General features: G+C 39.1%; 1 protein-coding gene across 3 annotated transcripts in view; it reads right to left on the minus strand.

Moving 5' to 3' along the window:
• LOC146003121 (peptide methionine sulfoxide reductase MsrB-like) overlaps positions 1–12,240 on the minus strand; it is a 48,121-nt gene extending 35,881 nt beyond the window's left edge. For all 3 annotated transcript variants that reach the window (XR_014443784.1, XR_014443783.1, XM_083141298.1), the window contains exons 1-2: positions 12,092–12,240; positions 1,004–1,128 (exon numbers count right to left, since the gene is read on the minus strand). Coding sequence is in view for 1 of the 3 variants with exons in the window: in XM_083141298.1 (XP_082997424.1) it covers positions 1,004–1,128; positions 12,092–12,161 (195 nt within the window). In the remaining 2 variants the exon portion in view is untranslated. The remainder of the gene's footprint in view (positions 1–1,003; positions 1,129–12,091) is intronic.
• Positions 12,241–12,375: the final 135 nt, after the last annotated feature.

Below are 12,375 nucleotides of genomic sequence, written 5' to 3' on the forward strand. Positions count from 1 at the left end.
CTACTACGTTCACAGTGAGGAAAATGATTTGTGACAGTATGACACATTATCTACACACAGTACCTACAAGAAAACAATATTTATCTAACATACCGCTAGACTATCATACTTTTTTGTAGTACTGCATAATCCAATTAAATTGTTTTTGCCATGAACCATTACCAACAAAATTCTGCATGGTTGTAGAACACTAATGGTACTACATTTTAGATTATTATTCACGTTGGCTTATTGCAGTGGCCATGGGAACTCTTAGTTTTTCTTTGGTAAAAATCTGATATTCCCCGGACACCTATAACTTCTTCATTTTGTCAATTTTTGACATTTGTACTTACCTATCTGCTTCGCGGAACATTCTTTAAGGTGTATTCACGTTTTTCGTCCCGGAATCGGTGGGTAATTTAAACTAAAAAATTATTTTCGTTTGAAATTTTTGAGTCCAAATTTCCCACTGATTCTGGGCTTCGCCCCTGGGGTAATTGACCTACCGCCCCCTACCGCTACCGTGGGCCCGCCTCCGCTCCAGCTCCCCGACTTTCTCTATAGAGTCCCTGTTAAAGGCATGTTAGAAATTGGCGAGAGTCACCTGCCCCCAAATGAGCCCCAAACTTTTAAATTTGAAGAAATCCGTTACATCACACAAAACACCTTCCAGATGTTAGACAATGCTACAGGAACTTATTACCGTAAGTAGTTTCTTCTGTAAAAATGAAGAAATCTGTCCGGGAAATATCAGATTAGTACCTTTTCTTTTTGCAAAATTAAAATTTTCTTCTTCTAAATGTTGATAACGGGATATTGTAATTTATTTTCCCCCAAAGCAAAATACTTTAGGGGGGAAAAAAACTTGACTGTCTACAGTCAATAATTTTCATTGTATTAAATTTGGGTGTAGCACTCCACATTTGAAAAAGCACACACTTTACAACCTCCATCTGCTAAGGGTTAAAAAAGTACGGGCACAGGAAATCCTATAATGATCAATAGTTCCAACTCTACTCACAGGTTCAGTACCTTTCTCTCGACACACAAAGTACTGTTCTGCTGTAAGCTTCTTCAAACATCCTCCATTTGAATTATCTCGAGAGCTTCCTTGTCCAGTGTGACAATTACGTTGTGCACATGAACCTGGAAGAGAACAAGTTAATCACACATTTCACATAAAAACTAATTAAATACAATTGGCCAATTCTACTCACAAGGTACACATTAAACTTTAAATGGTATATGTGTGAGTGGGAGGTTATATTTACTTGGAAAATGAAATTTGATGGCCATATTATTGCAAGTTTTAATTATACAAATGTACAAAGAAAGACAAGTGACAATATGCCTCAAAACACATTACAACATTAATGCAATGATTGCCACAATTTATTCATTATGTTTGTAGTTTAGAGTTTTACAAACTGTGAGTCAAAATTAAATCTATAATGTCATTTTGAGCTATTATGTTGCACAAGATTCATGGGTCAGTCATATATAAACCGAAAATTTCTCTGTAACTTTTTATTATGGGAAAAGAGTGCAAAACCACTAATAAATATTTTTTTTAATGCCCGTGGCATAGAAAGTCAATGGTTGGTGCCAAAACCAATTACAGTGACACTTGATTTTACGATTTTCAAGGGACTAAGGTGAAAGAATTTAAAATGTGGGAAAATGAAAATATCGGAAAATTTTCTAGTGTTTTTGCTCTATTGGTACCATGAAAATTGAATGTACAACCGAGGAACATAAAATCGGGGTTCCACTGTACACGAGAAGAGCTTCACCTCCTCACCGCTCTTGAAACGTTGACCTCAAAATGACTTCTTAAGTTGTCCAACTAAATGACAATCATACAATGAGAGATCAGGGCTGTATGGAGGATTGCATTTTTGCAATTATATATTGAGTTAAATTAGCAGTATTAAAATCTCGTGTTGTGCAGAAGAATGGCACTACAGATAGGGAGTGATGGTCTCATCTTTTGGACTTGTAGATTGCTCTAACTTTGTCCAAAAGTGCACAATAATAAGCAGAATTCACTGTCTTACATACCTCACCTAAGGGAAATCAATAAGCACCATCCCTTTGTGATCCCAGAAAAAGGTTGCGAGCACCATACCACACAATAAAGAGTTTCTAGCTTTACCAGTCCTGGCTTATTCCTTCTTAACCTCCATACTCGTCAATGTGAATTCTGGGATATGGTGGCAAACACATGTCTCAACACAAGTGAGAATACAATTGAGAAATGCTGCCTCATAGTGATTCAGTAGTATCTGACAAATTTCAACAGATGTAGAACCCATTTAGCTGTGATTTTTCGAAACCATAACTACGAGGCTTGTCCGGAAAGTAAAGATACAAACCAAAAATAAGATATAAAATAAATGTATTGCTCGCAACTAAAGTTACACTTGATACACTGATACAGAGGCTATTTCTCCACATAAGTGCCACCATTGTCCAAACATTTGTTCAGACGCGGAACAAGTTTTTGTATCCCTGAATCGTAGAAATCCGCCGCCTGCATCTGGAACCAAGTTGTGACTTCTTCCCTGACTTCATCATCGTTGGCAAAGTGTTTTCCACCAAGATTTTTCTTGAGGTACAGGAACAGGTGGTAGTCGCTGGGTGCAAGGTTGGGGCTGTATGGCGGATGGTGAAGGACCTCCCATTGAAACTGTGCAAGCAGAGCCTTGGTGACATTCGCTGCATAGCCTCTCCGTTTGTTTTGAATTGCACGTTGAAGATGTTTCCAAGTCTGGCAGTACGTTTCAGCATTAATCGTTCTTCCAGGCAGCATGAATTCCACCAGCATGATGCCGTGGCGATCCCAGAAAACAGTTGCCATCAGCTTGCGGGTTGAAATTGAATTTTTGAATTTTTTGGCTTTTGGAGAATGGGTATGTCGCCACTGCAGTGACTGCTGCTTGGATTCAGGCGTATGGTGGAACACCCATGTTTCATCACCTGTCACAATGGAGTCCAGGAATGCATCTCCCTCTTCTGCGTAGCGAGTAAGAAAGTCCAGTGCATATCCCAGTCGTTTGGTTTTGTGTTCGTCAGTCAAATGTTTTAGGACCCAGCGTGCACACAACTTTCTGTACCCTAACCCACTCACAACTTCATGAAGTGGTTTTCGAACTGTCAGGAAACATCACACACAATTCTCGAATTGTCACCCGCCTATTCGCACGCACCTCTGCTTCAATACGATTGCGAAGGTCGTTAGTGATCACGGACGGCCTCCCAATTCTCTCTTCATCATGAACATCACGTCGACCATCTACGAAGGCACGGCACCATTTTGCCACATTTTGACAATTCATTACGTTTCCGTACAGAGTCACAATTTCTCAGTGGATCTCCGATGGACGCTTTCCTTGTGCCTGCAAAAACCTGATCACGGCGCGCACTTTGCAATTGACGGGATTCGGTATCGCCACTGCCATTTCCAACGTGTGTTCCTCGCACAAGACTTAGCGCAGCACTGACGACTCAATCCCAATTCTCGTCGTATGGATCACGGTTACTGCCAGTGTTGCCAACTTTGGTACACATTTTTCCCCTAACGTGCAAATGTGTTTGTATCTTTACTTTCCAGACAAGCCTCGTATTTCTAAATGACACTACATTTCTATTATTGATTCCAATTTCTTTATAAATTTCATCCACAGTTATGCATTGACCTTGTTCAATGATGGTGGACTGCTTGAATGTGGTCTGCTGTAAGGCTTGTATTGGGCCAACGTGTCTAAATTGAAATCTGCACCTGTTCTGTACAAACACTTGGGTTTTTGATAATGTGTCACATATGGTGTTTGAGAAGATATTGTTATGGACTGACCACAATCATTACATGGGGTAGAGAGTCTATGATGACGATGGTGGTGGATTCGAGAGGTTGGTGTAATGGTGGTGGTAGTAAATATTTTGTATAAAAAAATAAAACCTGCATATTTAATCTTCTGAAGATCCATAGACAACTATAGTGGTATAGTGCTAGTCTTCGACGCAGCACCAGTTTGGTATCTTTGACACAACCCCAGAGGAAACTGGCTGGTTTTGAGCCAGCACCTGTTTTTTGGAAAAGTGCTGTTGTCACTTTTGCTTGCAGTGTTTAGACATCAATTCATTCACTGCGATGTTATACTACCAAGGTCTTTATACTGTACAATAAAAAGATCACAACACAATAACACAATGTAGTAAAGAAAATGCAACTGCAACCTCACGTTGAGAAATATCTAAGGAAACTGAATTGGCAACATGTCATTTACTCCACGTGGACTTGACAAGTACTGTCATTTCTTGGACGGATGCTATTGGTGGGAAAGGTTTGAGGGGAGGATTTATTGGACTCCATGCGGACTTGACCAGGGTGGCTACAAAGAAGCAGAAATGAAATTCCCTGACTTTTCCAGGTTTTCCAGGACAAAATTTAAAATTTTCCCTGACAATTACAAACTAAACTAAATCGATGTTTTTGCAAATGGAAATAATAAACTCATACAGATCCACGTACGGTGTTGTTAAGTACCAACATTATCTTCTATGAAATTGACTTAATTTCTATATTCTCTAAGATTTGAATTCAAACAGCAAAATAGTGGATTTGGAAACATTACAATTCACAAGCTAGGGAAGGATTATGGAATTTTATTATACGCAGTAAGTTTAAAATAAAATACTTTATTATTTTTAAAGTTAAGACTAAATGAGATAAGAGTGAAGAGTGATTGATTAAGAAATATAATTTATTTATTTATTTACTCAAGAGTTTCAGATACAGTCTTATTTGGCCATTTTACACTGAAACAACATAAAGTAGAAACAAAAACTAACAGTCTCCTTATCCATTCTCGGCATTATATCGTATCATATGTTGATATTTCCACTGAGTTTGCTTGCAAGAACCATGAGTGCGGACTAATTTTCGATGCATAAAGCTACTTCTCTCTTCTCTGTAAAGCAAACAACTTAACTCTTGCATATAAGTGAAACAACAGTATATCCAAGTGAAGTACTGTGAAACTGAAAACATGCAGTTATACCATTATTGCTGTAGGTATTAGAAATTTAATGCAAGGAATTTATAGAATTGCATTGTATAGGTACTTGATTTAGCTAACCAAACATTAAAACAGGAACACTCTGTTAATAACAGCTTCTGAAAGTTCATTTACAAGTGGCATCCTAAAAAAAGCTCCAATGGTGTCTTTACGCAGCACTAGTGGCCGGAGAGTGACACACACACATGCAGGCAGGAAGAAGTGGCATGTAGCTGTAATCGGTACAGTCGCAATGCAGACGTTTTAGGGCAGTTCTAGGTTAAAGATTTCAGTTCTCATACAGTCTCCCACAGACTGCAATGTAGCCTACGTGTAGTAATCAGAATTTTGCATGCTCAGAATTTCGCAACAGAGTAACCAGCAATAGTGTGAGGTGTGCAAACCGGGCGTCCTGAGTGATAGTATGGTCAGCCGATGGTGCAGACAATTCATAGAAGGCCAATCGAATGTGCACAACCCCATACAGCTGAGTACACGTGGGCATTTGCATCACATCAGGGGAGATATATTGGGCCACTCCCTGTACAGCCCTGGCCTTGCATGTACCGAGTTTCATCTCTTTGTTCAAATGAAGAGGTTTCTGGCAGGACAAGGATTTGGCAGCTACACTGCGGTAGAGATAGTTCCAGTCTTTGCTGTCCGACACATATACCATGGGCATACAAAATTTACTGCCATGCTACGACAAATGTCAGAACAACGGTGATGATTATGCCGAAAATTAGGTTAGGACTCACTGTTACTAATGCAATAAATTACTACTGATATTCTTGTCTTATTTATGCCTAATCGGTAGGGACCTTGATTTTTTATTATTTTAAAAAAAATTGGTATATTTTTTATTTTTTACTATTCGGCATTATCTTTCCCAAAATTCAAATTTTCATTTTAGCCCATTTTCTGGCAAATATCTGAAATTATACCTTCATGGCGCTTTTAAACTACTGTTTCAAATTGTAAGTCACACAGCCTACGCCTCTTCATGACAGTTTGATATCTTTGAAAGTTATTTTCCATACCACCTTTCTAATTTTAAGGTAAGGGTTTTAGATAATGGAATTTTCCCCTGTATATACTGAGGAGTGCATAATGAAAATAAGTGGCGTGACCGACCCAAAAATTATAAATCAATCAATTTCATGTGACAGATTTCAATATATTATGGCACCAAAAATTGGCATTATATATTTTTTGACTTGTTAGTGTTATGTTTCCCAAAATTCGCGTTTTTGTTTTAGAACATTTTTCTGCCAAATGTATATTAAAACTTAATACTTCAATTGTGCTTTAAAACCATTATTTTAAATTTTAGGTCACATGGTCTACGTATTTTCGTGACAGTTTGAAATGTTGGAACATATATTTGAGGAAGTAAAAGTAAAGTGCTCCCCTGAGCTTTGCACCAAGCCATAAAGGCATCTAGGGTGTGTGGAATTAGGGCCCCACACTTTCTTGATCACGGCCGAAAGTGGGGATGATGTGATCAGCACCACGCTCCTGGCTACCTTTACCCCAAAGTTTCCTCCAGGTACCCGCTTGATACGACGCTGGGTGTGCGCCGGAGCAGTTTGAACAGGTGGAAAAGATCCCGGTTCTACCCTGCAGGGGATCGACCCCGGGTCTCTTGCATGGTAGTCAAACGCCCTAATGACTGAGCTCCATTATTTCTCGCTCGACAAATGCCGATGTTGAGCACTTAACTTGGTAATTCAAAACTCATTCCGCGCGATAAATACTGAAGACGGTAGATATGCACTCGATCTCCTGTTAGAACCCTGCCACTTTGCTATGTGATGTAAATTGTTTTGATTGAAGTTGATAAAATCGATCCTGGGAAATACATGATTTAATGTAGCTGTCGGAATTTTTCCATGTATAACAAGCATTATAGTTTATTCTTGAATAAAATGTTGGAAAACTTGCACGTTCTATGTACACAAATATGGTACATTTTGTTTCTTTAAGCCTAGAAAAGATAAGAATGTTGGATTTTATGTATTTTTTTGTTGTTTTAGGACATTTAAAAAAAATCGCTAAAAATGCCAACAATTCTCATTTTATGTCAAATTCGCATTTTTTCGATATTTTGAACGGGAGAAAAATGTGTCCAGACATCACTGTACATTCATAAATACAACTTCGCAGCAATTAACATTTTTCAAGGTTTTCGCGTTTGCGAAAATCAAGGTTCATACAAATTGGAAATTACTTTCTGGGTACCCCTTGTATAAAACAGTAGATGGAAAGTGAAAATCTAGCAGAGCTGGCAGAGAAAGTGAATTCTTGAAGAAAGTGATTTGCCTTTATGATTGAATGATTCGAGTAAATATGATATTAAAATATTTACGTATTTATTATTAGTATTTTATTTCATAATATTGGACATTAACTGCACTCAGTAAGAGATTAATGACAATCTTCACGAGTTTAAACAGACAGGACAGAGAGTGGCGTTAATTCATTACAATTACTAGTGTTGCAGTAAATTTGAGGTTGGGAGCATGCACTTGCCAATTTTTATAACGTTCACCAATTCAGTTTTATGTTTAATTTTTCGTGATAGTATTCAATATGTATCCTGTTTTGTTGGATTTATCTAAGAATAGTGCAATGTCATTGTAAACGAATGTTAACTTGTGCGAAACCAGTAATACGTCAGGATGATGAAAGAAAACCTTCGTAAGCACTGCTACATTAAATAAGGTGAAGTGAGCCAGAAGAGTAATAAAATTCCAGCAGCATATTTGCTGTCTGAAGAGATCCAACAAAAATCAATTCCATACGAGTGCCATGCATGCAATTTCTGTCGCATGTTGTAGTGAGACACTTTGTCGGGTGGCGATATTCGACAAAATCGTATGTATCAATGGAGTTTATTTGTTTCCATGTTCCATCAGTTTGTCCAACAAAATGCCTTACAACGACGTCCGACAACTATCGGACGGCGCCACCCGCTCCCATCCCCTCCATCTGTTGACAGTTCTGTTCCCTTAATACTCCCATACGGACAAGAAAAAAATGATAATTCAATGCATTTTCCACGTAATATTTAGAGGCTTAACACATTTTTTCTGTCCCTCTGCAAATCTATTTATCTATCTCTATCTCTCTCTCTCTCTCTCTCTGCTCCTCCTCCTGCATAAAAGAGGCCTAAAAGTTGAGGCAGAAACTTAGCAACAACATTTCCTGTTCCCGTGCAGGGTTCCATAACGATATCTTAAAAAATAGGCTAAATCAAGACAAAATTCCCTGACATTTCCCTGACTTTTTTTGACACCTCAAATTCCCTGACATTTCCCGGTTTTCCAGGTCTGTCGCCACCCTGCTTGACACATGGTTGTTAGAGGGAAAACTGATCTCTCAGAAATTTCTTTGAAGTAAAGTGAGGTAAAGTGAGGTTCCAATGCAGACGACTACTTTAGTAGAATGGAAGAATGACAGACATAAGCAACTAGAGGAACTAACTATTCAGTAATGAAAAATAGGCTCTGAAGGTAGATGCAGTGTTGCAGTGTAAAGGACTGTATGGAGGGGTAATCTTAAATTATGAACCAACACTAGAAACAACGAAGAGAGTGGGAAAATAAACGACAAAGTTTTCAGCACAACAGTTGTAAAACTGTCATCTGACCAAATTGGATGGTTCATTAATGAAATAGGTGGAAAAAAGGTATCGGACATGATAAAAAGCATTCATAAAGGAAATAATAATAAAATAATTAGAATTCGTGTGGAAATGAAAAATATAAAAATGGATGAGAAGCAAAGTATTTCTAGTCTGTGTATGGAAGAGTACATTATGCATGCATGCAACCTAATGGCAAGGAGTGCAGCTTTAGGTCAATTGTTTACAATACGTGAAGTGGTCTACCATGTTGTATGCGGTGTTCATCCAAAGTTTGAAAGTGTTGCAGTAGTGATACGTATGCAAAGAGGGGCAACCATAGAACAAGTATAAAATGCTCAAAAATAAAAAGAGGTTAGGTTGCATTAAATATACTATAGTGCAAAATCTGAGCATGCATATGAGGAAAAACAGAATAGATGATTGGTTGATTTGCTGTTTTAAGTCCACTTTATGCACAGTAAGGCTAATCACTTGTAAATAGAATAGATGAAACTGGAAGAAGAGAAAATGGACATTTTTTTTACACTCATCAAATTACCCACCAATGCTGAATTGTGATGTTTCATTTATGCTTAGATAGTAGGTACGTTGTTGAAATCATGTCTCAATCATGGCAACACTGCCTTCTTCTTCTGCACAGGTAGGGGCATTCAACTCATGACTGTGCAACACGTCCAGTATGCTAGAGCTCAGGTGACATCCAAGGAATCGTGTCAGTGTGCCTCGCATCTGAGGAAGCTTGTCTGTGTGCACCAAAATGCCTTGTCAAATGGTGTCTATGGCACATTGCATCAAAATCATCACATTGATGGAACAGAACATGAGACAAGTTGACGTTGCCAACATTGTTCACGTGCATCAAAGTGTTGTCTCCAGGTTGTGGAAAAAGTTCCAAGACAACCATTCAGCAGCTGATCGACATCACGTGGGCCGTCCACACTAAACAACAGCAGCTGAAGACTGGTACATATGCATATCTGCACGTAGACACCCTACATACACAACCACTACTCTGCACCACGATCTTCGAGATGCCGCAGGTGTTAATGTAAGTACCCAAACTGTGCGCAATAGACTGACTCCATGATGGGGGACTGCATTCGAGAAGACCCCTCAAGAATCCTCCACTTCGATGACATCACGGGCAGCTCGTGTTTGATGGGCTAGAGCACATCAGACATGGACACGAGATCAATGGTCCTGAACTTTGTTCACTGATGAAGTGCGAATTGCTTTACACTCTGATAACAACTCTGTGCGCATATGGAGAGCACGAGGGAAACATTGCAATGATTCATTATTAGTAGAACGTCACCAACAGCTTGGAGGTTCAGTATCATTCTGGGCAGGTATCATGTTCGGCCGCCGTAAACCAATGGTTCACATTCAAGGAAACATGACGGCCACAGAGTACAATCAGAACATTCTCCAACCCATAGTACGTGGATTTGCAGAGACTGTGGGAGATGGTTTGCTCTACAGGACGATAACGCTTGCCCACATCGTGCAGCAGCTGTAAATGGATAGTCGGAGGGATGTGGGATCCGCAGAATGGACTGGCCAGCATCTTCCCTGGACATGAACTGCATAGAGCATGTGTGGACCTTCCTTAAAAGAGCAATTTCCAACCGTCAACATCCACCACTAATGATTCAGGCTCTAAAAGATGCTGCCATCGAGGAGTGGGACCGTTTGCCTTAAGAAATGCTCAATGATTTGGTACTGAGCATGCCCCGTCGCATTCAAGAGTGCCTCAGGTTTCGTGGAGGACCAACAAGTTATTGACTCATGTGAAACTGTCTTTCATTTGTGATTTCTAACTGAGGAGGTTCCTTACTTTCTTTGGTTTAGTTACATATGGAGTGTTTTTTTTCTTTCCTTTCATACTAGGTCTCAAGTTACCGAGAAGTGTAAATTTTCGTTGTATTTACAATTCTTAGTTTCACAGGAAAGAAAATGCTATCGGTTTCATCTGAACACAACAGAATCTGTTATATGCTTCACTTTGGCAAGAATTTACAATACCGGACCATTCTGTAATTCCTATGCTATGTCTTATACTCAGAAAATAATTACGCGATGATTGATCTCAGGTTAACATGTTGGGTTAGGTTACCGGACCATTCTGTAATTCCTATGCTATGTCTTATACTCAGAAAATAATTACGCGATGATTGATCTCAGGTTAACATGTTGGGGTGAGCTGAAGAAATTGTTCATTAACATGTAGAAGTTGTAAAATAAGCTTTTCAATTCTCGCAATGATTCTCCGTATACAAGTATGGTAGCCATATATGTTGATAAGAACAATTGACGTTTGCAATTAGTTATGCTGTACCTACAGCATTGCTACACTGTTGATTTCATACTTGGAGAGCATAGATTGTGTAAGAATGGCGGAAGAGAACAGTAAAAAAGTTCTTTATGTTGTACAGATTGTTACAGGATTGTTACCTTAGAATTCTTTCGCCTAGCCGGCAAGCTCTACGATCCAACACAGAAATGCGTCGAGGATGACGAAGACGAAAGTGACAGTGACAATCACGATGTAGAAGAACATGTGGAATGATTTGATTACAGGTAAGTTTGGCAACAATGCATCGATCGTAAAATTGCAGGATACGAAAATTGCCTCTTCGATGATGATAGTTTGCCGTTAAAGTGCTACGAACATAAGATTTTTTTATCGGTTCATAATCACAATTAGTGCAAAACCATTCACAGATAGCCGCACTGACCATTCTCAGTAAGGTTAAGTTAGATTAAGCAAACATAGTTACAATTTGGGGTCGTAAAATGCACGGGTAGCCCCAAAACCCATTGACGGATAGCCCCACGAACAATCTACAGTAAGGTTAGGTTAGCTTAGGCAAACAGTTAAAATTTGGGGCCGTAGTAATATCAGGAATGTTAAGTATTGATTGATTGATTTAGTTAGTTTATTTTACATCGCGTTTTGTGCCTCTTGGCTAATTTGCGAAGATGGGGATGAGTGATGAAAGTGATGAATGGACATTCACAAACAACCAAGCCCGAGCGGGATTCGAACGCGTGACCTTTGGCGTCTCAGCGCGATGTGCTAACCACAAGGCCACAGGGTCCGGCGTTTTTTAAGTATTGGAAACACAAAATTTTCCAGTAAATAATGAGCAATCGTGCCGATCGCGGACCACTCAATTATTTTGCAATTTCTAGACGTGACCCCCAAATTTTAACTTCAAATTCGTGATTAGGAGACTTCAATTAGTGAGTATGCGAAATATTACAAAAATTGGGGAGGGGTACGGTATTGTAAATTCGCTCCTTAACTCTTTTTTCATGAGTGTAAAAAAATGTTCGTGAAAGCAGTCGCGGACAAAATAAAATCTAGCAATCGTTGCAATACTCGTATATAGCTTACCGATGGTAAATGGAGGAAAATTTCTTCGTAGTATGATTCTTGTTACGATAAGTGCACGATTCAAAGCCATGAGTAATACAGTAGACACTCCTAAAATCGGTTCTGACTAATCTTGCACCTAGAAACCTGGTATATTGATGTTCCTTATTGCAGACGACCCTTGGAGCTTGGAGAGGGATAAATTGCTCAATTCTGAGCTTCATGGTTTACAAGTGCATCCAGCAATTTGTCCAGCATCAAAGAGTCTGCGTTTCTGACGTGGCGAAACAAACATCATTCGCGAA

The sequence above is a fragment of the Lepisma saccharinum genome, chromosome 19 (genome assembly GCF_977018435.1).
Source record: "Lepisma saccharinum chromosome 19, izLepSacc3.1, whole genome shotgun sequence".
Lineage (NCBI taxonomy): Eukaryota > Metazoa > Arthropoda > Insecta > Zygentoma > Lepismatidae > Lepisma > Lepisma saccharinum.